Genomic DNA, 24625 nt, shown 5'->3' with positions numbered 1-24625 from the left:
TGCAGACCACTGTTTCTTGCACTATGTACTATAATCCTTCTTGTGAGTTGGATGTTCTTCCATCATCTTCCAAGCATCAGGGTTACTCATCTGTGAAATGAACATGACAGTCCTTATCTTCAAACTCATGCTGAGGACTGTGTTGCGAGGACTATGTGTGCACTTATGCATGCAATATGCTGGATGAGAATTGCCTTGAAAGTACAATATAATAAAAGGGAAATTAACCTCGGTAATATCACTTCTTGCCAAGACTTTGTCCCATTCAGCATTTTTGACATTTCAATTCTTTATTTACTTTTTTATTTTTTCAGTTTTGTATTCATTTTCAAATCAATAATGGTTCCCTTCCCATACCCAGGCTTAATTTTGAACATAAAGGTAATCTTGCATGAGTTGACTCATGCTTAAAATAAAATATGCAAATGTCATTGTAGGAGTGATCTCTGCCACAAAGATAGCATGCTGATGCTGTGCAGCGTTTCCTGATACAATAATAGTAAGCATTATTAAGCTGTTTTCAAATTCTCACCAACTTCCCTTGTTGGAACAAGAATGTTACAAAATGGAGATGCATTAATATTAAAAACTAGAGCATCTATTATTATCTCTCAGCTCTGATGTAATGCTGTTGATGTAATTTTCAGAGACAGCAAAACAACAGATCTTTATTCCATGAAACTGTAACTTTGATTAAGGACTGCTGAGTTAAGCTAAAAGACTCTCCCATAAAATGAAACAAAACAAAACAACAAGTGTTTCTGTCCTTAATTATTTGATGAATTTAAAAAGCAGTACTTTTTCAGCTTTTCCATGAGGCATGATGGATGCTGGGACAAAAAAGGATTGATAGTAAAGCAAAAGGTCCAGGTTTACTTTCTTACTAGCAGTTGTCCCAGCAGATACACCTTTTGGGTTAAAAGGCAGCTGTCAAGGCTGTTCCATGCTCTGGCCCGTTACCAGAGGTGTTATGATGTCAGGAAATTTCCACTGTGTATGACTGAAAGAAGATATGCGGTGTATTGTAGCTGTTTTTGTAGTTAAACTAGGGAATGCCTAACAGTTTGTTCCTGTTATGTTAATTATTAGGCTTAACTGATTTTTGTAGTTGCAACCTTGCAACTGGATCTATCACCATAGGATGATATGGTAAATCATAAAGCATATTTATTATTCTCAGATTGTATGGGGAACTAGGGCTCTCAGGGAATATAGATTTGTATCAGTTGTTTTATGTCAACACATTGCAAACTGCTTACTTCAGCTACTGCCTGATGGCTCTATTTTTTAATAAATAATGTCTTGTAGAATGAATAATTTATTTCACCTTTATTTTTCCCTCAGAGACCCTTCAATCTTTAGAGTCCATTATGAAACAGCCTATTGTTCTGCTTTGATCATATCAACCTCAGTAAGTAAAGTGTCTTAACATCATCTCTCATCTTGAAAGTTGTGTATGCATAAATCAGGCTTCTCCACACAGGCACTAATGCTGTAAATTTTTAGGTATTATTTCTCTCACACAGTTTTAACTGTGAAGTACAGTTTTTGGTCATTTCAGGGAAACATTCACACACTCCTTCAGAACAGCAGCAACAGAAAAAAAAAATAAATCCCATAGCTGTATGGTCATCACCATCTGATATGTTAAATCACAAAGACTTGAGCTTTGACACTGGTGAAAGCTTTTTAGGCATTCCGGGAATTCCTAGGCACATTTTGTCAGGCAACGACTCTCTGCAATCGCCATCTACTTGTTAATCTACTTGTCTATCAGGGACGTTTTTCCTGAACAGAAGACGGGGCAGGTACAACCACAAAGACTTTATGGTGGCTCCCAAAACCACAGATGAATAGGGCGAGGGCTGAGCAGGCTTCGGGACCCCGCTGCGGGGCGAGGCAGGGGCAAGCTCCCACCCCCTCGCGGCCCGTCAAGGCCACGCAACGCCGGGCCTACAAAATGGCTGCTATCTTTTTAGGCTGCGCGGCGCCGGGCGCTCGCGGAGGCGGGGTGTCGGCGCGTCGCCCTAGCAACTGCACCCCCCACCCCGTGCCGTCACGGCCTCACGGAAGTCTAGCCGCCGCGCGTCCCGTTTCCTAGGGAACGGCCCCGGAAGGGGTGGGGCGGGGCAGGGCAATGGCGGCGGGCACGGCAGGTGCGGACTGAGGGGCTGTTCTGCTGCAGGTGAGAGCGGGGCAGCGTTGTGCGCCCCATCGCTTGGCCCAGCCTGCCTTATCCCGCACGGCCTGGGGGCTGCCGCCACTGGGGGAGGCGCCCGGCTTCCTTCCCACAGGCGCTATCGCGATATATCGTGCTGTCGTGGCCCTTCCCGTGACCTTCCCGTGAGGCGGGTGCCTAGCCCTGGGTCTCCCTTCGCGTCCGCTCCTGGAGGGTAGAGCTAGTGGGGTGGCTTAGAGACGTGGCATTCAGGTTTTAAGGTTCGTTCACGTTTTTACAGCGTGCTTAATTAAAGCTTTTGTAGCATTTAACGCATTTCCTTTTGAAAGGAGGATTCTATCCCATGCTGACTAATTCCTGAGCTTTTAAAACCACAGCAAGATGGTATGTGGCACTAGTGAGTTACTGACTGTGATCCAGATGTACTTCAGCTCAAGTAAATTAATCCTTTTGCTTCATTTATTTTTGTTTTGGTAGTGTCTAGAAGGCCCAGCAACAGGTCATCGCCCTGTAGAACTATATGTTGTATAAGCACACAAAGAAGCCCCCAAGCCTGCATGTGCTCTTTTCCATCTGTTTATTTAGGCTTGATTTCAACTTGTTTTACCACCAATGTGAATGAAAAATAAGTGGGCCTAAAATGCTTCAAAACCAAAGCCTAGTAGTAAACATCTGCCTTGTGGAATTTGTCAATTTAAATAGACTAGAAAGGAAAAAGTGGGAGCGCTGCATCATGGGCTGTGGCTCTCAGGAGGAGGGAGACTGAAGGGGAATGCCACATCCAGTTGTGGGAGATCTCTTGGGTTGCCTTAGTTGCAAAAATTGTTTTGATTACCTTGATTACTCATCTCTACTCGTGTAATTACTGCATTTTTGAGTTTTATTTTTTTGGTGGAAAATTATAAGTGGAGGGAGCAGTAGATGGTGTTATGTGCATGCATACCTCTGCTCTCTCCCTTTTCTTGCATGGCAGCTTTTGTTCTTGGGAGAGGCATGTGTCAATGAATGTGCCTTGGGCTCAGATTTTCTGCTGAATCAGTACTCTTCTGTAGTGGATTTCTGGGTAAGATAACTATGAAAATTCACTAGGCTGCAATTTTAAAACTCATTTGTGGAATGTACACAACAATTGAAATTGCTTATGAGAGCTGTCTTCCCCTGACATTAGTATTATCATTTTCTCATGATAGTGCTGTCAGAAAAGCTTCAGCTTGTCCTTTGGAGAAGTAGCAATTGTAGGTGATTGGCTTGTCCTCACACCTTCAGTGCATTTGTTATGCATTTATTTCCATCTCTAGATTGGCTTTTTTTTTTTTTTTTCTTTCAAATAGAAAGGGTAAGGCTGTAGCACAATATATATGAGGATGGGCAAAAATAACTTGAGCCCCCAGAATAAGGCAGATGCCGATAAATGAGCAAGTTCAGTGGAGGATTGCCACAGGGGCTGAAGTGCTTGTCCTTTGATGAGGAGCTGGGGGAACTGTGTTCCTTTGGCCTGGAAAAGAGGTGCCACTTGTGGTCATGTAATTGCAACCTTCCTGTATCTGTAAGGAGGTTTTCCAGAAAGCATAGCCAAGCTGCTTGGGGTGCTGAAGGGTGGGAAGATGGGAAACAACAAGCACAAGCTAAAACAAGGGAGGTTCGGGCTGAATCTGGAAAAATCTTTCCCCCATGAGGGTAGTTGAGTGGTGAGACAGCATGCTCAGAGCAGCTGTGCTGCTTTTGTCTTTGGAGGTTTTCCAAATGTGCTTGGATAAAGCTGAGAGCAGCCTGGTCAGACCTTATGCCTACCCCACTTGGAGCAGGAGGCTGCACTAGGGACCTGTTGAGGTCCCTTCCAACCACAATGATCTTGAGATCCTAAGGGAGGGGAAATGCCAATGTGGACAAGTGAGAGAGATCTAGTATAGAAAGTGACACCTAGGTGTCATAAGTTGAAATACAGCTTGTGAGGACTGTTTTAATAACCTTAGGTCTAGGAAGTCTGCTTTCAAGGGTTTATTGATACCAGCTTATTGCCCCCCAGCAGCTAGAGCAGAAGGCAAAATCACAGTTACATGGAATACAGAGAAGACGATAAAAAGTTGTTAATGTTACTTTGGTTCTTCTCCTTACAGTACAGCATACTTTTCCTTAAGAGTGTAAGGGACTTTTTTTTTTTGAGACTTCTATTTAGTTTGCAGCTGGTGATTGAAGCGATCTGTGTCAACTCTCCCGCTTCAAAACAAAGTTAAAAATGTAGTCTTGGTTAGAAGTAATAAACAGTCTGTGCTCTATGCTTTTTTTTTTTTTTTTTTTTTTTTTCCTCCATAAACAGCACCCAGTAAATGTATGATAGTGATTTCTGTTGTTACTGTGTTTAAGGAGAGACTTGAGCTATGCACCCATTCATTAAAAGTGAATTGGTTGGGGAGCATGGAAAATCCTTGTAACTAGAGTTGTTTTGGTGTGTAGTTGTTCAGTTGACAAATGTGGGCTCTCAGTCTGAACCTAGGATGTTCTTTTCCTTGTTTTTTAACATTGATTTACTTCTCCTATCTTTCTGAAGTTAAAGTGCTCTCTAGGTGCCACTTCTCTTCCCCTTTGACTGTCCTGTTTTTTTTTTCTCTCCTTATGTTATCCATTTCACATCTTTACACTGTTTTTTGCTAACAGGTTGATCCTGCTGTAGGATAATGGCAGGAAAAGTAAAGTGGGTAACTGATATAGAAAAATCTGTGTTAATAAACAACTTTGAAAAAAGAGGCTGGATTCAGGTGGCAGAAAATGAAGACTGGAATTTTTATTGGTAAGTACATTAAAATAGCAATTTCTAAATTTGTGAAGTATTTTAATATCTTCTGTTAATACCATTAGTAATATAACAAAATGCATATTTAAAAATCAGAGTTGCACACATTAACTTACTGAAGTGTTTCTAAGTGTATAGCATTGTTTCATTACTCCTGTAATTTCTTATGCTATTGCTGATCTGTTGTTGAGATTTGTATTAGTAGATTTCTTCTCTAGCTGTGTAGGCCTGCTAAAGTCATTAGGTCTCCTTGAGACAGGAGGTCCTATCTGCCTGGATCCTTTCCCATGCTAATGACCTTGTATGTCTTTCCAGTTTCCCAAAGGTTTTGTCAGGCATTGGAAAGTCACTAACCTAGCAAGATGACAATCGCTTCTGAGGATACCATTTGTAAAAACACCAGGGCAAAGGCTGTAGCCAATGTTTTTGTTTGCTTGTTTGTTTGTTTCGTTTTGAAATGTGATATCTGATTTTATTCAAATTTCTTGTATATAGTAAGCTGTAGTATACATACAGTAAGCTGTATGTAGCTATAGTAAGTTTTCCTGTACTGTAGGAGGGCTTTTGTGGCCCAATTGGAATTTCTGAGTGTATCTTTACCTAAATTTTCTGACAACCTGATGTAAGCAAAATGATCAAAAAGTACATGGTTCCAATATATGATACAGTATTCTTTTATCAGTGTAGCAGAAGTTTGCTCTGTTACCAGAGTGCAAGCTCTTGTAATAAAAGCCTTGAGAACTGCACTTGACTTCTCCGCATAGTAAAAAGTTTATGCAAACTAATTTTTCAACATTTCAGTGCTGAAAGGTGAATATTAAATTAGACAAACTCCATTACCTTGATTTAATACAAGACTGCAGTGCTGTGCTAGGATGCAGTAATTTATTAAATGGCAGAAACAGTACCTCTTCAGGTAAGCCAAGCCATTTTTACTGTCCCTTTCCAATATGACAGAACGGCACTTTATACTGCTGAATGTACCTTTTGTTAACCACTTATTTAAATGAGTAGGAATGTAGTAATCTGCTTGTGCTTTTGGAATGCAGCTGGAGGGAGGAGTAGGGGAACAGGACACTCATGCAAACTGTTGTGTTACTTGTTTTGTTTTGTTCCTGAAATGATAACATAGCAGATTGATAGCATTCAGGAAATAATCTTAAATTTCCAGTGTGACATCTTTAGTACCAAAAAAAAAAAAAAAAAAAATCTTTGTATTTGTGGCTCTGCTCATATCTTTAGTGAAAAATGAAGTAGATAACTGATTTGATGACTTGGTCACCACAGCTCTCTGCTGTGGCATTTATGTATGTTTTTAGCAAGATGTTCATGTACTTGAAGTACTTTGGAATTCAGATAGCAAGGTAGTCAGTATGAGGTTGTATTTTTTTAAGAGGAAACCTGAGCTTCCGGAGAGCAAACCAATAGGTTTAGAAAGATGCCTCTGTAGTATTTAGGTGCATATCAGTCATTTGTAGGCTCTGCTGGGATTTGACCTGTCTGTCATCAACAAGCCAGAGTCCACTAGGGCCACGCTGTCATCTTACTTGCCTCACAATCTGCCCAAATTTGAGTCTCAGAGGGACTGAGGCAACCTCTGGCAGGATTTCATCTGGTCTTGCTAACAGGGGTTCAGAGCATGTTGTATCGTCACTGCAGCGCTATATAGAGCAATGTAAGAGAAGTGTGAAAGAGGGAGAAAACAGTGAGAGGGAAAAGATGAAGTAAAGGTAACACTATTACAACTTTGTCCTCTTGGGTTGTGTTTCTTGAGAAAAGTAATTTAATTTTTGTTTTTGCCTTCAGGATGAGTGTACAAACAATCAGAAATGTTTTCAGTGTGGAAACTGGTTACCGCCTTTCTGATGACCAAATTGTCAATCATTTCCCCAACCACTATGAGCTGACCAGAAAGGATTTGATGGTAAAAAATATCAAGCGATATAGGAGAGAACTTGAGAAAGAAGGAAGTCCTCTTGCAGAAAAGGATGAAAATGGAAAATATATTTATTTGGGTATGTGGTTCTTACCAGCTTTAATCTTGTTTTCTGTGTGGTCAATGACCTGTTGGCATTGTAACTTGAAACAGTAACAGAACAGCACATTAATGTACAAATTATTCTAATTTACACATTGCTAGTTTTGTACAATGAATTCAGTAAGAAAAACTGCTGCTTGCAAGAAGTATGTGCAACCAAAGCTGCCTGTTTTTTCCAGGTTGCTTTTGGAGACCTAAAATTGATGTGTTTTGGACACCTAAAATTGATGTGTTTGAATCATCACATAAATCTAGTTGCAGCCCAGCTTGATTTTCTGAGTTTCTGAAGTGTTCCAATGCTAAAATAACTATCAGCAGATGCTCTGTCACTAACAGGCAGTTAAATAGAATAAAGTGTACTCTATCCTGAAGTTACTCTGTTCCGCAAACGTAACAGCGTTCCTTCTCTGTCTTTTCCTCTTTTTCCCTCCCCACAAACCTGCCATTAGAAGAGCGTAAGGAAACACAAGAGTAGCGAAACTGATTAAGAACAGTAGTTGCAAACATTTAATATGAAATTCTGTATTTTCAAAGCTTTTCACAAATCTTGTTTTGAAGGATAAGGGCTAGTATTTCACAAATTAAGAGAAATAGAGGTCATGCAACTTATTTAAGAACTTTGCTGAAATTAGACACAAGGCTGGACTAAAAGATTGAACATTTTTGTTTCTGTCACACTGGGTGTTTCCTCCACTGTGTTCTTACTAGTACATAGCACTGTTCAGGGAAGAGAACAAATCCAGTTACTATGTGTGGAAGTTGTATTTAGGCTTGCTTTGGTAAGTAGTAGGGTTCTTAATGAAGACTGAACTTACTAGTGCAGCATTAGCTGAAGCAACATGGGCTGAAGGGAAATGATCATGAAATGATTATTTATAAGCATAAGGAATAATCATGAAATTATTATTCCTAAACGTAAGGATATACAGAAGTATATATATTTGTATATGTATACATGTATACATCTATACATATATTTGCATATGTATGTATAACTGTTTTAAAGAGGGAAGTATTGTGGCATTAAGGTATTTTGCTATGAGATCAGTGGTGGAACTGAAGGGCCCTAAAACTTCATATCAGAACGGGCTGGAGTTTCTTTAAATCAAAAGTGAAAAAACATTATCTGGAAATCCTATACTGGAGCAAAAACTACAATAATCTTTTGTAGAAAGGTTCCAGACAGAATTGAATGGATAAACTCTTCAGAGGAGAAATTTAGGGGAAGTTGGAGAACTGGTAATGACTACTAGAAAATGAAATTTAAAAACAAATAAGAACAAGCAAAAACAAACAAAAAACCCACCACCATCCCTCCCCCCACCCCCCTCAAAACAAACAAACAAACAAAACCACAACCAACCAAAGGAAAAAAGCCACTACCCCCTCAAAACAAACAAACAAAAAAAGTAGGAGTAAATTGGGAGTAAGAAGAGCAAAGTTATTTCAGAGGTCAGAAAGCATTGGAGTGAAATAGAGATGGAGACATTGAATTGATTTACATCTGGGGCAAGTGGGAAAAAAAAAAAAGCACTGTTCATCTGTGTAAGAAAGAAGCATTGCTGTATGGATGAAACAGAATAATCTGATAGCGAAAAGCAAGAAATATTTTTATTTAGATTTCAGTGAGCATGGTAGTACTGGGTATGGGAGCAAAGAATTACCAATTGAAGTTGCACAGAAACAAAAAATACCACATCCAAAGAGGAAATATTTGGATTTTTGCATATACAGATTTGAAGAATGATAAAAGCTAGAATATGAAATCGAGAAATTTTGCTAATAAAAGTTAAGTTGGAATGGTGTCTAATACTCTAATTGCACATCATTTAAACAGAAGAAAAATAATCCATATGAATTGAAGTCTGCTAATCTGAAATTAGCAGCATGCAATGTTTAGCAATTCTTTAAGTAAAAACTATGAATTAAATGAGATTAAAAAGCAACATGAGTTTTATTGAAGGTGGATCATGCTGGACTGGAAAAATTGAGAACTAAGAAATTATTTTTTACCCTATATTCATGAATGGTCTTCTTAGATACAGCGTCCTTAATTGTGAACCTTTTTTTTTTTTTCTCTTAACTCAGATTTTGTTCCTGTTACTTTTATGCTTCCTGCCGATTATAATCTCTTTGTTGAAGAATTCAGAAAAAATCCCTCAAGCACTTGGATTATGAAACCTTGTGGTAAAGCTCAAGGAAAAGGAATATTTCTAATCAATAAACTCTCTCAAATTAAAAAATGGTCTCGAGATAGCAAAACATCTTCGTAAGTGCTTAAAAACTAAACCCTATGTTGTACTTTATATAATCAGGTGAACCACATGAACATGCTAGTTGTCCAATGCACAGGGAAAAGTATTTCATTACTATTGCTTTGTCATTATATAGTTTTGCATTTTGTCTCAGTTATCTGGCTTCCTCCTTCAAACAAGTCTTAGTAAGATTTATTTTGGTATGAGGAGGTATAAAAACTGTTTGAATAACTATTCTCTATAAAAAAAATGCTGTTAGTGTTGGATGAATAACATGCAAAAACAAATTGTTCTGCTCTGTAGTGTTAAATAACAGGAAGTGAGGAAAAAAGTCTTTCCCTGAGCAGTTTGTATTTAATATGTATCAATTCACTTCATAAAGTAGTACAAAGGAGAAATATGCTTTTAGGAAATAAAGACGTGATCTATTTGGAGCACAAAGTAATACGCCTTACATTGGTGACCTTACTTCCAAATGGATCTAACAGTTTAGCAATCTGTGTTTTCCTCTGACTAATAAAAGTTTTGATCGCACAACTAATTCTATTTTTTTTTTGTTATAAATTGACTGGCTAAACCTTCTTTGAGTATTATTTTCTATTTACCTCGAAATCTGAAGAATGTCACAGTTTGAAAGCTAGCTTTGCAATTGCAAGCCCTGCATAAATACAAACATTCTAGGAATACAAGGCTTTGACTAACAAAGGTAATGTAATATGCACTCTTTGCTTTTCTGAACTCTGACTAGCTGTAAATGCTCTCAAAGGAAAAGGCAGGTTTGTAGAACTGCATTCTGAGTGGCTCAGTTCACTACTCTGTTAACTTCAAAACTCAATTTAAATGAAAATCTCAGTCATGTGTTCTGTATTAACTTTTTTTTTTCCTTTGGTACGTAATGATGGATGCCAAGCATGTTTTATTAAATAGTATAACTTAAAACACTGCATTGCCAATAAGATAGAAGATTTCAGTCAGTTCAAAATTACAGGCTGCTTCTAAAGACGAAAAAGATCTATCGTGTTATAACATTACAGTTGTAACATTCTGAAACCTTACTGATGTCTTACAGGTTTGTATCTCAGTCTTCCAAAGAAGCTTATGTGATTTCTCTATATATCAACAATCCATTACTAATCGGAGGAAAGAAATTTGACCTTCGTCTGTATGTTTTAGTATCTACGTATCGCCCTCTGAGATGTTACATGTAAGACTGTATATGTTTGTGTTTTGATGTTTAATGTAGTCAAAATAATGTTGCTGTTGTTGTACAAAGAAGTTTAACATGTACATGTTGTCCTGGGATGATCTTTTCCTTGCTTCCTACTGGGGTTTAACACACTTTAATGACTTTTTGCATTTAAGGTATAAACTTGGATTTTGCCGGTTTTGCACAGTAAAATATACACCAAGTACAAGTGAATTGGATAACATGTTTGTACATCTTACAAATGTTGCCATTCAGAAACATGGGGTAAGTGTACTGAGTTTGTAGGTGCTTTTTCATTGGAAGACTGGTTTCTTGAATTGTCCCAAAAGTTTGGAATAAAAAGGCTTTTAGTGATTTTCTCATTAGCTTGCAATTAAATTACTTACTTGATCTTTAAATAAATAAAATTTAAAAGACTGTAGATAAAATACATACACGATAATGAGTTGCAAGCTCTGTAATAGACTGTGATATCTTCAGTGTTGACTTGCGGTAGTTGAAAGCAATTTCTTTCCAAGTCTCCTGTCATTTAAATGCTAATATGCTCACTTAGCAATTCAGGCTATGAGCAGTGGAATTAATGAAGCCTGGTTCCTGTGGGTTTGTATTTTATAAAGGCACTTGAATATCTCCTTCCTGATCTCCTCTTCCCTCTTTCTCACCCATCCAGTTAATTCAGCTTTCCTGTTTTCAGTGCTTATTTACCACAGTGCCTTCCACCTTCTTCCTACGTGTTGTCACCTCATGTATTGTCTGTGTCCCCCCCGCCTTCTTTGGTGAAAAAGGGAACATGCAGTTGTGTGTTTAGTGATAAATGTTTGCTGCCTGGACAGCTGGTGGCTTCCTCTTCAATGCACAACGATGGAGTTCTGCCTGAAGAACAGTTCCGTCCTGTAATTTGCCATTGATGCTCATAAAATGTGTGGAAGCCTGATAGCTTTGACAGCATTTCCCTCTGTCAAAATAGGCTGAAATTCACCAGTGAAAGGAAAGGCTAGTGGGTTAGGGGTGACACAAACAGGTGGACGTGCAGTATCATTGCCTAAACCTTGTTCCTTCAGGGAATTCACTTGATAATGGCTGTCCCTTCTGCATTTTTAGCAGATGTCTGATTTATAAAACATGCCTCTGTAGCAGGGATTAAAACTCCATTGTTTTACTTCCCAATTTTGTGGGGTTTATTTTTTAAGAGCATTGAAAATACGTACATATATGTATATGCACACTCATGCACAAGAAAAATGTGCCTTGACTCTTACTGCTTTGTAAGTTATAGCAGAACTGTTAACAGTTACAGCTATAACCTACATATAACTATAACTGTTATAGCAGCATAACAGATTTGTTTTTATCTGTTTTTAATTGTAAATATCACCTATGGTGGTAATTATTAGCTAGAGTAAGTGTCAAAATGCAACACTTTTAGTACTGCAAATATTTTCTTGCTCAGATGCTGATTTGTGAAGGGCTTCAGAGATCTTATGATCTGACAGGGCACACTGAGTTGCGGTAAAAGCAGTTCCCATAAAATATAAGAGCGTAAGTCATAGTGCTGTTGCCAGTAACAGAGAAGAGATGAGGCATGGGATATGCTGCCTATCCCATTATCGTGCACCCTTTCATCTTCTACACCAACTAAAGTATTTCTCCAAAGAACTTCAGTATTTCTCCCAAATAGAAGTGAAAATAAGTAGTGAGGTCATCTTGAAAGAAGAAAGACAGCAGAAATGGGTATAGAAGTGTCAGCATAAAAATGTAGAGTCATTACTGGATCATTTGAAATATTTATTTTTTTTAGAAATGTTGAACCATTAATACTTGTTGAGTCTTCCAGAAAGAAGTGAGAAAAGTTTAGCCATTGTCTGTCCCATCTTTCCTTCTGTTTTAAACATGTCTGCAACTTCAGAGCCAAATAAGTCCTAGAATTTTAGAAGAACCACCTAATTTGAACTGTCAAGTGATTTATCAACATTATGATGAGGTCTGGAAAAGCTCTTAGTTTCTAGTTTTTCATCTCTACTTTAAACCCTACATGAACCCTGGAGTTCTACTTTATTTGTATCCTACAAGCTCATGGGAAAACATCACTAAATTTAAAAGCTTATAATTCAATATCAGGGAGAGAGAAAAAGTAATGTAAAGGGAAGGAGGGTAATTAAGTATACACATTGTAATATTGTGCTAGAAAATATAATTCTAAATCATTATTCACTGCATGTGTAATGCAAAAAAAACCAACAGTAATTCTTCTATTTAGTTTTCTGTTAGCAGTCATCCATGTAGCCTGTGATATTCTGCTTTGTTATGATATTTTTCATTAAATAGTTGTGACTGTGCAAAGCTCTGTACAGTTGCAATCTATTTTCTGATCCAAACCATTCAATGGTTCTATTTTGATTTTAGTACTTATTCTGAAATTCAAAGTGGGTTGAAACTTTGATTTTTGTCCCCTTTCTGGATTCTGGTTGTAAGACATTTCATTTTTTCCATGCAAGTCCTGAGAACCATGTTCCAGATCTTTATTTGTATAGTCTTTCAAATTTACTGTGGGGGAAGCTGTAGAGGAGAGAAGGGAAGAAAATACAAACAAACAGAAAAAACAGATGAAACACTAAGAATAGAGAGAGGTTTCTCTGACCTTGTTTTACAAGATGGAAGGTTTCATTCCTATGAGAACTTTTTTCTACTCCAGGCATTCAGTGTTTTATAATTTAGCAGGTATATAATAATTCTTATAAACACTCAGAGGAAAATCTTTAAAAAGGGATAAAGTCCTTGTCCTGAGAACTATTTGAGGACTGAATATGTCTTTCCATCAGTAAGAACACCATCAGTTTGCTTTGGTCCTTCTGTTTAGTAAAAATATTTTGTAGGACGTTGATAGCCTCTGAAAAGACAGACATATAGCAACCTCCTTTTTTCCCTTGTTCTGTTTCAGCAGCACTTAATGTGTTTTCTATAGCAAAGTACTGAATTACCTGAAAAATTGTTTGAGTGATTCAGGTGTTATTTCACTGTCTTCATTAATGCAGCTGTTGTCAGCACCATTAAGAATATACCATGCTTGTCTTTTGGGGAAATAGACAAGTCATATTTTAAATGAGTAAACCCGGGTAAGTGCTACATTTTAGAGCTGCTAACTTTAGTGAAATTTAATTATTAACTATTTCTCCAGAGGAGGAAAAAGGTTCAGTCCTCTTTTGTCACACTTCAAAACTCAGATTTCCCAGTCGAAACTTAGATTTTGTTATTCAACTGTTTGAGTACTTCTTTTCTTTTAAGTCCAGCTTTATTACTTGATTTGTGAAGTGTGATATAAACATATGGTCATAATAAAAATGGTTCTTTATGTAGAGGGCAGTTTAAAGATGAAGTCTGCATAAAGCTGTAAAATAGAGTAAAAGCAGTTTGAGTTTGTTTTTAAAACAACATTTGTATGCAAGTATAAGTGGGCTTTTTGTGTGGATGAAACAAAACTGCCGAACAACTTCAAAATCTTAGACAAAATTAACTGTCCAACTCTTCAGGATGATTACAATCATATCCATGGAGGCAAGTGGACAGTGAGTAACTTACGCCTGTATCTAGAAAGCACCCGTGGAAAGGAAGTGACGAACAAATTATTTGATGAAATTCACTGGATAATTGTGCAGTCCCTGAAAGCCGTTGCGGTGAGTACTGTTCTGGGAATATTGCTAGTGTAGACTTTTCATAACCATGCAAGTGAGCTTGCCACCAAAAAATCCCTGAAATCTGTTTCCTGCTATTTGAGTGACAGTGTTGATGCTGATTCCTGCAATTCTGTGATTTGTTGATTTGTTTGAGCTGGGTGAACTTGAATCTTGGGTGGGTGGGTGAGCTGTATGTGTGTATTGAAGAGCTGAATGAATCTCTCTCCTTCAGGTCTCTCTGAACTATCTAATATGACTTGATACTGCCCTTGTGAATAGTATTAAGCTCTGCCAAGGCTCATGATGTCATTTCAGCAATAACAAATGTGTCAAAGAAAAAATAGCTGTGGAAGACAATTTATCAATCAAAATGTAACGATATTAGTTTAGCAGACTTAACGTAACTTACTTTCAGCTCTTCTATATACTAGTCACATAGTTATCATGAACTGTTAAACTCTTCCTTTTTTTGTTTTAAGTATAACAATCCTCTGCTTGAGTGACCTTCTAGTGTTTGGGTAATATTCCATGATTACATTAGAGAGCAGGTACTGCTCTGTGGGTCAACTGGGGTAGGTAACCGAAGACCTTATTGCTGCCAAGAAAGGCTGTCCTGTTCTCAGGTGCATGGTCTCATCTTTTTTGGGCTGGTTCTGGCAACATTGTGAGTTGAATCATCTCACTTGTCCAACTGAAAAATTACTATTTTATTGGTGGGTTAGTATTCTGCCAGTGTTATAAGCTGATGAATGACCTCACTGAAGGATCAGAATCAGCAAAAGAAAGAGGGACAAGGTCATGAAGCTAGAATCGTTGGGAAGTGTGGCTCACCTCACAATCAGTTTGAAAACAGATGTGAGAAGAAGAGACATTTAATCTAAATGTTTGCAGAACTTCAGGAGAAGAAAAGTGTTTAGAATATAAGGGATGAAATGTTTTGGTCAGCTTCAGTACTTCTTTGTGTCTGAGGATGACAAATGTAATGAGATGCTCTTTCCTCTTACCCCTCTTTCATTCTCTAATAATGAAAGCTTTTAATTTCTTCAATATAGGGGAGGAAATCATGTCTCTAACCTGTTACAAAGGTTTCATTAAAAGATCTGATGAGACTTGTATAAAAGTCTAGGCGTGCATACTGAAAATCCTTTGCAGATGCTGGAAAATTGAGCGGAGGATGTGTATCTATGTACAACATGATCCTTTGTCTCTCTTAGCTTTCAAGATCATAGATGGCTTGAGCTAATAATAGTTTTTTAAAATATCTGGTAATTGTTTGACCTCAACTTTCTGCACTAAAAGAAATGTCTTTGAATAAGTCTTCCATCTCTGAAGTTTAAAGAATTTATGTGAAGCTGTGTTATGTAAACTTGAAGACTTCCCAATTTCTCCAGATGCATTCAGGTTTTAGATATTCTTACTACTTTTGAAAAATGGGAGAACACTTATTTTAAAGCTGGAAGCATGATGGAAAACTAATGTAACTTAGTCCTTGGCATTAATGCAATCATTAATATTGAAATGTGTACTTTGGAGTTGTGCGTGTGGAGAATCCTGAACTTACCAGTAAGCTTATGGTAGAATTATTTTAGCTTGTGTTGTGGAAGATTTGTAATCCAGTCATTTCACTTATAGCAAATCAAGTGTGTAATCAGGTTACTTACAAATTTGTTGTTCTTAATACATTTTTGTCTTTTTTTTAGCCTGTAATGAATAATGATAAACACTGCTTTGAATGCTATGGATATGACATAATCATTGATGACAAGCTTAAACCATGGCTAATTGAGGTAAAATTACACAAAATATGGAAATAATTTCTTACTAATTTTATTTCACAAAGTAAAAGACTACAGAGAAATCTACTTGTTTTTGTCTTTTTAAGCTTTGTCTTTCTGTTCTTCAGGTAAGCGGATTAGGCAAAATGTCAGAAAGAAAAATAGACCATGTGATGGCCAACCTAGTGTGTGCTTCTTTTTCAGTTTGTTTTTTTTTTTTTTGTGTGTTTGTGGCTTTCTATTTTGTCTTCTAACTCTGGAGCATCCACACAATTAGACTTCAGAGGCAGTCTGAATATTAGCAGCCCTATTAGTTAATGTATCAGTAGCTGGAAAATTGACATTGGCCTGATGAAGCATAACATTGAGGTTACTAAGTCTTGAGCGCTGTCATGTCATTAATGTTGCAGGTTAGGAGTAAAGAAAGGGGAGGCATATATAGGATAATGGATGTTTGGAAAGCTTCTTTTTCACATAAATTTCTCTTTAGTGTATTAACTTTCGATCTGTGTGTTCAACAAAAATTTTATCTAGGTCTCTTCCTTCTAAATCCTACTGAAAGTGAAAGAGCAAAGCTGTTTATTGTTCTGATACCACTTCTTTGTAATAAATGTGGAACACAAGAGATGTGTTAAAATTAACACCACTTTTAGCCTTAGCTAAAAAAAAAAAAAAAAATCCAATTTAGTGCTCTGAATAGAGACGGAGCATATGTGTTTCTCCAGCTCACAATTTAACAGGGGAGAACTTGGATTAAGAACATAAATAAAAGCTGTTTAACTAGAATAAGCCTACGGATTCCTATATGTAGCAAATGTTGGAGTGAATCGGGCACTGAAATTTATGGTTTTGGTATCCATGGAAGCTTAGAAAACTGAACAAAATTCTGTCTTGTCTGAGCCCTGGTCAACTTAGTCTCAAGAAAAATTTTCAAGGCCTTCTGATGCTGCAGACACATAGTGTTGGTGGTTGTTTTTTTTTTTGTTGTTGTTTTGTTTTTTTAAGTTTTTTTAAAAAAAGAGCCCAGCGGGGGATTCCATTCAACATCTGAGGAACTGAAAGACGTGCTTAGAGACGCTGATTCTTAATTTCCCAAATAGTATGTGTAGTCATCACATGTGCTATATAGAGAACTGTACTACTCAAAAAATTGATGCTGCCTTTTTTTTTTTTTTTTTGTAGGTTAATGCTTCCCCTTCTCTTACTTCCAGTACAGCTAATGATCGCATCTTGAAGTATAATCTTATTAATGACACACTTAACATTGCTGTGCCAAATGGGGAAATTCCAGACTGTAAATGGAATAAATCTCCACCAAAAGAGGTTCTTGGCAATTATGAAGTCTTGTAAGTTTTATCAATGTTCTGTATAAATGCAAATGTTTTTCAGTTGCTTCACTTTTTTTAATGTGTAATGTAGACCACAGAGATAAAGTAAACTTATTCATTCATATGGGAAAAATGGACACAAAGATAACACTTCATTTTTTAGGGCTGCATTAGCAGCTTTGGAGGTAGGAGTACATCCTTTATCTCCAGAGGGAACTTTAGTTGTGTAATAAACTGCTGGGTGTAGCGAGCTTCCAGCAGCTGAATTTGAGGGATATAAGCATAGAGAGTGTTTGTCTTCTAGTATGTAGAGTTTAATTTTCTTGAGTAAATAGATAAAATTTGTATCAAATAGCTATTACCTCTCAGTTCGTAGAAATTATGCCACTTAATTCTTGTAATTCATGGATGTAATAGTAACAATGCATTGCCAGGTATTTAAAAATTTCCCCAATCTGTATTACAAAGAGAGAAATCAAGGAGATGGACATCTTTATGTTGGAGTGTCTGAAGGATTTATCTAGGATGCAGAGGAACACTTAAATACCATGTTGATGACAATTTCTCATGTTTATTGAAAGAATGTTCAGATGGTTTCTCAAGCCTATTTATATTACAACTGTTCAGGATGTCAGGAATGTGGTATATACATAGTTGATCTAATAGATCATACCAGTCTTACACACGTATGTTGGTAAAATCAGTTATATATGTAAGTGTCAGTTGAATTATGATTTAAATTTCAATTAATATTTTATATGTGGTAGCTACAAATACCTATACAACAGTGTAACTAAACATATATTATGACTGTTCTACGACTGTTCTACAAAATATTATAGTATTATCTTTTGATAATTACACATCCATAGCCAATTCCTGCTTAAAATTTCCATAGCAACTGAGAGGTAAGTGTATAGTGAGGCTATCTGAGACTATAATGGGGTTAGATATTTAAAGAACTACTTGTCACTGTGATTAAGTGTTACAAAATACATGTCATCAAATGCATTTAATTTAAACAGTTTGTTCAGCTCATTCTTTCCCTACTTGCTCACTGATGTAACATTGGAGTTTTCTGAAATTGCAGTTAGCAACCCTCTGTTTGAAGCAATAACTTGAGACTTTATTAAACAACCAGCAGTCAGATGTTGTTGCTCAACCACAGGTCTACAAAGAGCAATATTGAGGAGAAATACAGAAGAACGTTTCACACTTGTGAAATTTCACAAACTCAAGAGTTTAACTAAAGCTGTCAAACAATTTGTTGCTTACAAAAAGTAGCTGAAGATGTTTTGGTTGATCTGTATTGTAAAATCATGTGGTGGTAAATTTCCTTGAATAATTTCCTTTTCCATGTAGACATGCATAGAACAGCTTGTATTAAATGCCAGTGCTAAATATTAAGCAAAACAATATGGAAGACTTGCTGTTGTTTGTGCAGTGAATAGCAGGACAAGGTACTGAACAGATTGTCTTACTTTTAGATATGATGAAGAGATGGCGCAAAGTGATGGTCCTGATCGTGACTTCCGAAGTCGTTCTGGGCAATCCACTGGAACAAAAGGAGGTCGTGCAAGAGATTTGGGAAAGCCTGTATTGACCACCTGGAAATAACGATTAAGAAACCCAACCACACTGGTGGTAGGACAACATCATGAACAAAAATGCAGTTCATGAACCGGTTTCTCTATTTTGCTATGTTGCATGTGGGAGGTATTAAAGGAGGACAATACAGCTTTTGAAAAGAAATGAAATATATTCTAAAACCAGGAACTGTACTATGCATGCGCTGACTTGCCAATTATAATAATTATACACATGCACGTGCATATATATAATGTATGCATATATATAAAAAACTAATTTCATGCAAGTATATCTGTGCATGTGCTTATAGTAGTTCTCTGAAAGCAAGAAATTTTGAATTTTCAGAAGCATATATATTCAGACTTTGGAGAACCTAATACACTCTCAGCAATGATTAAAAGGTTTCTTTATAAAGATGACAACTCAAAATATGTGTTCTGAAAGAAGATACTCGTTGCTCTGAATATAATTTATTTTCAATAGTAGCCTATCTCTACATCTCTATAATAAATGAGATATGCGTTCTGTGGAAGGTGTTAGTGGTGAGGATAATTATTGCCAGAATGATGGTTGATGGCTTCTCACTAGTAAAGAAAAAAAAGTAATGAGAGAAAATAGTAGTGCGTGGAGTAAGTTTAAAAAAAAAAAAAAAAAAAAGTAAACTTTTATATGCTGAGGGTTTTTGATTGTTCTGTTTTTGTTTTCCCTTAAAATGTTTTGCGCTGATACCTCTTTAAAGGGAAAAGTTTAATGTACAAAGGAAATATTTAATAGGGTAAATTGATGCATTATTTGACTAGCTGTTCACTTTTATTGCAAGATAATGTGTCTTTTTGGAAAATCAGACAGAACAATTACATACTGTAAGAAATCTTAGTGCTTGAGACTGGCTATACATCTCTATTTGCACCAGAGTCTCTTCGTGTATTTATGCACGTAAGTAGAATATCTGTATATTTTGTATGTACTGTAACAAAAATATTGTTGAACATGATAAGCTATTTCTAGTAGCTCTTGTATAAAAATTTGTGACAACTAACTACCAAAATGCATAGAGCAAAAGTTAAAAATAGGTATTTCAGCCCTCAAACGTTGTACTATATAAATAAACTAGTTGAGTCAGTGGCTCTTGCTTTCCACTTGCATTTCCACCAGCTGTTTGGCTGTTATTTATACATGTATGGATATGCAGCTCTGATCATCTCCTCCCCCCTCATGTTTTTTTTTGATATTGGAGAATTATGGAGAGAAAGACAAAAGTTGCAAGTATCCATGCAACCATAATACACTCTAATCTGGATACCGCTAATGCAGTGATACTCAATTTCTGCCTGCCAGAGCAGGCTAAGTGCTTTTTGCCTTTCTATGTGGCAGGCCACTTAAGTGCATGCAAGTTAAACTTAACCTCTCCAGTAAGTGTATTGTTAGTAATTTATCCTGCTGACACAAACATGGATTCAATAATGCAGTGCTCTTTAAAGAGCAAGAAATCAGAGGCTGCAGTTAGTTATGGTGACCCTCTCTTCCTGATCTCACTCCACTTTCTTTTTAAAAACAATGGACTAGTGGTCAGACTGCTTTCTCCTTGTTTCCTTTTCCAATAAGCTTTTTGCGGAGGTTGAAGTGTGAAGGCTTAGCTATGTTATCGCTTGTAATGCATACAAAAAATAGCTATACAAAGGGAGTTTTATGGAACAAAAGTGAAATGATATGAAATCCTAGGTGATTCAGATTGCCTTTCTCCTTATCAGTAACAAGCAACAACTAACTGTAAGCAAGCAAGAAGTCTTCCTTTTCTATGAAGAACTTGAAGCCTCATATAGATAAGTGAAATGTTCTTGTGAAAATCAAAACTGGGAACCCCCGCTGAAAAATACAATGCTTCTTTACCTGAATTTCCCTAAGGAAAGGGTTGTGGCCTGTGGTAGCTGAAAAAGTTCGCTTTGTGCGTGAAACGACTTGTCTGCAGGCTCTGAAATGGGACGGGGGAGAAGGAAACAAAAGCAGTCTTAGCTAATAGTTTTGGGGGAGGAGGGCGGTACGTGAACATCATTCTGTGAGATGTTTGTTTTTACCTTTCAAGGCCATGTACAGGTGAAAAGCTGGTGAGGAGGAGGAAAGGCTGGAAAGGAAAACTTATTGCATGTTCAGGGATAAGATTTTAAACTTTTCACGCCAGTGTTCCTTAGCTAAATCTGCTGTTGTAGTAGGACACAAATAATGGTACAAAGTGGTGTGTAAACTGATAATAGCCTGGGGCACGCTCCGCTATCAGTTGGAGTTTAGGTGATTAGTGAGATGTTTAAACCATTCGGGTCATGTGTTTATACTGTAGGAGTTGAGGGTAATTAAAGGTGTGATGTTAACATGTATGACACAGTGTTCAACCTTGTGTGGATGCTCTCATTCAGAGGTAAGGTGGCTCTTTTTGCTGAAGCCTAATTCTCCAAAAGATTAAAGGCTGTTTTACCTCTGATTGAGAGAGCTTAAATGGGCTTAAATCTGAGTGACTGCTAGTAGACAAGCTCATGGATCTGAGTAACTAGCCTTGGCCCTAGGCCAATCTTCCTCTAAGTGCATCTGACTAAGATAAAGAAACTGTTTGGGATTTCATGGGAGCAAAATAAATTAGAAATAGAAGTCCTCAAAAGTTCTGACTTTGGCTAATGTAATAACTTGTCAGGAAGATCTAAAATAAATATGCTTCTCAGCCTTGCTCTTCATATGCTCAAGTGATCAGTGGCATAACGACAGTATTATACAAAGAATTAAATATACAAGCTCTAAACAGCTACAGGAATTGTTATAATGACATTAGTGTAGAAGAAGCTTATTGCTAGAGTTGAATAGTGGGGCTTGCTTCCTGGGCGCTAACCTTTCTCCCTATTAATTCTTTGACATGAAAGGTATTAATAAGATTCCCACAGAATAGCTTCTTTATATGGATCTAGGAACTTAATTAGAATAGAAGAAACAGTATTATCCCTAAAGCTACTTTGTTGCTGTTGGCTTTACAACAGAACTTCTGCCTAAAATGTCCCCATCCCCTGACTCACTTCCTGCTCTGAACTTAGCAAAACAATAGACATTTCACAGAAGAGAGATAGTGCTGCACTTCAGCAGGAGAACATGTCAGGCAGAGCCATTTATCTGTTGAAAAGGAAGGAGCTTTATTCTGTCATTATAAAATAAGGCTGTTTTCAAAGTAGTTACTATTCAGTTTACGTATGTGGAACTATAACCAGAAGGTAACTCACATTTTGTGTCTGCTTTATTAAAATAACTCACTCAATCCTGCAGTTCAGTAGGAAGAACTCCATCACAGCTGGTGGGTGTGTGTTGCAATGTAACATAACACCCCTGTCCTTAGCTAGGTGTTCTAACCTGAAGGGTTCCTCAACAACAACAAACAAAGCCTTTATTCCTGGATTCTTTGCAGAAAATAAATGTGTATAGCTAAGAAAAGCTGACTAGTCATAATTTTGCTAAAACATTTGATTATTTAGGGGAAATAGGAACATAAACAGGTATCTTGGAAAGACTAATTGTTTTTATGGAGGAGTAGGAAGTTGTTTGAGCTGGACTTCAATTTTTTTTTGTTTTTAATTTTTAATTTGCCATCAAAGCTCAGGCAAGTTTCAAGAAACTTGCCAGAGGTTGAAGCAGTCCATAGCCAGAACGTTTCCAATTGTTTTGATGACATAAAGATATCCTTACCATTGGCAGACAGTTCTCTATGCTTTAATTATTCTCAAATTTTGTATCTATTTAAAATCATACCCTTCACATCTGAGATAGAAAATCGTTGTGTAACAGAGAAGTAAGGACGCTACAAAACACTGATTAATAACATTAATTTAAAAAAATAAGGAGATAAAGACTATATCAAATGAATGTGCATTCTGGAAAAAAAATCTTTGAAAGCTGGCCAGTTAAATAATAAAATTAACTGATGTGAGTGGAATTAAACATTCTGAATTAGCATATGTAATCACTAATGATTAGCATATGTAATCACTAATGGTAGTGCATTTGTAATCAAAATATCGTTCAGGGTTTAAACTTAGGTTTACAACTGAATATGTAACACTTAGGATTTTTTATCTAGAGATAAGTATTCTGAAGAGAGTGATAAAATGTTACTGCAAGAGCCAAGAACTGGCAACAGAATTTGCACTGAGTGAAGCCAAGATAAAATGTTGGTACTTAAAAGGACACATGAAATTTCTGAGGACAGCAAAGGACACAAGAAGCATGTTTAAAAATAGATTGTGTTAAAAATAAAAATAACCGTGGGATATTTGCCTAAAATGTGGGAGGATTTTTTTTTCCAGAAATTTCTTGTCTTGTCCCTTACAGTCAAAATTAAATGCCCGTCAGTGGGCCTATATAAACTGTTAGCCTTTCTTCTAAGAAAAAAAGATTGAGATAATCTTTCCAAGGATGTCACATTTTGAGTAAAACTGAAAACACCCAGAGAACAACTGAATTTTAATATTTACAAAAAAAAAATACATCTCAAAATGCTAAAATCAAGATGAACAATGCCATTTTGAAGTGTGATTCATACCTTTAAGGTATTTATGGCATCATAATAGTGTCGTCATACTGGCAGGTTGCATGACTGGTGGTATATATAAACAGACCACTAATCTCTTTTAATTCAGTACAAGAAAAATGTAATGCTTGAATAATCATAATTTCAATTTTATAAATAGAAAAAAATAGTAGTTTACCAACTACTGAGGTATATTTCTCCAAGCAGTTTTTTTAGTGCTTGGAGAAATGTATGTTTGTAAGTGGTGCATGTGACCTCAAACCTGTATATCTACATACATTAAACTGTATTACCATATATAATGAAGTCAAACTAAGCAGCAGCATGTGCAGACAAATTCTGCTTTCACATAGAGAGGTAATTTATAGGAAGATCAATAGCATTGATGCAAAATGTAGACTAGGCGAACTTAAATAATGTTGTTTTGTAATTGTTTCAAATTATACACTTGGAAAGGGGGTAAATTTTTTTTTTCAATTAAAAATGTTTTAAAATTCTGCTTGTTGTTACTGTCTTACTTGCTTCCAAAAGTGTCTAGGCCATTTTTCATCTAAAAATGTAAGAACTATAGGAAACTTTATACCTTCCTATAACTTTCACGTCTTGTACCCAGAAGAGAATATTCAGCTGCTTGGAAGTAATGTTCCCTAAAGTGATGCCTCAAGGAACCTACAACTATTAAATTAAAATGTTCACGTAGATTGCCTTGTGGTGAATATTATTCAAACAAATTGTTATTTCTCAAGTTGTGCTGAAGTCTGAATTCAGTTCTTAGTACAAAAATGTTGCGTAAATTATTTGCTTCTGTTCATCCTTTATTCCCTAGGAAGGCAGAACCAGTGCAAATCCCATGTGAAGAGAACTCCCAAAACAACTCTATTGATTTTGAGCTGTTACATGAGGCTATGTTTGCTATATCTATATACATGTATATACACTAATGTGTAAATAAAACATCTAAGCAGTATAGGGGCCAGTATAGGGGCAGTACAGTTGATTTTAAGAATAAGGAACTGTTTTTGTCATATTTGGAAGACTTTTTGCAGCCAGACTCAAGTGTCTGAATATACATCTCTTGGACCATTTAGTCATTGGCTCCACACTGGCCTAAAATAAGAGCATGAGCCCTGATTTTCGCAGGTGGCAGCATATATGTGATTGGGACTGGATTTGCACAGCAAAGCCATTTTGGGATACAAGGTGGTATTCAATCAACTCTTTGTGGACCACTTT

The 24625-nt window shown here is 36.7% G+C and overlaps 1 protein-coding gene across 2 annotated transcripts; it reads left to right on the top strand.

Moving 5' to 3' along the window:
* Positions 1 to 2124: 2124 nt before the first annotated feature.
* On the top strand, positions 2125 to 24043 carry TTLL1 (TTL family tubulin polyglutamylase complex subunit L1). Of its 2 annotated transcripts, XM_084306963.1 has the most exons (10): positions 2125 to 2185; positions 4835 to 4967; positions 6777 to 6985; positions 9097 to 9277; positions 10333 to 10467; positions 10626 to 10734; positions 13998 to 14141; positions 15842 to 15928; positions 17099 to 17262; positions 18732 to 24042. In XM_084306963.1, the coding sequence occupies exons 2-10, from the start codon at positions 4855 to 4857 to the stop codon at positions 18859 to 18861; spliced, it is 1272 nt and encodes a 423-aa protein (XP_084163089.1). In that variant the 5' UTR covers positions 2125 to 2185; positions 4835 to 4854; the 3' UTR covers positions 18862 to 24042. The 2 variants fall into 2 exon arrangements, with proteins under 2 accessions (XP_084163089.1, XP_084163090.1); XM_084306964.1 differs by lacking the exons at positions 2125 to 2185; positions 4835 to 4967 and adding an exon at positions 5788 to 5886 and having other exon boundaries at positions 18732 to 24043.
* Positions 24044 to 24625: the final 582 nt, after the last annotated feature.

This window comes from Netta rufina (genome assembly GCF_964035555.1).
Source record: "Netta rufina genome assembly, chromosome: 1".
NCBI lineage: Eukaryota > Metazoa > Chordata > Aves > Anseriformes > Anatidae > Netta > Netta rufina.
Note: the sequence above shows the minus strand (reverse complement) of the source record. Positions and strands in the feature narration are given on the sequence as shown.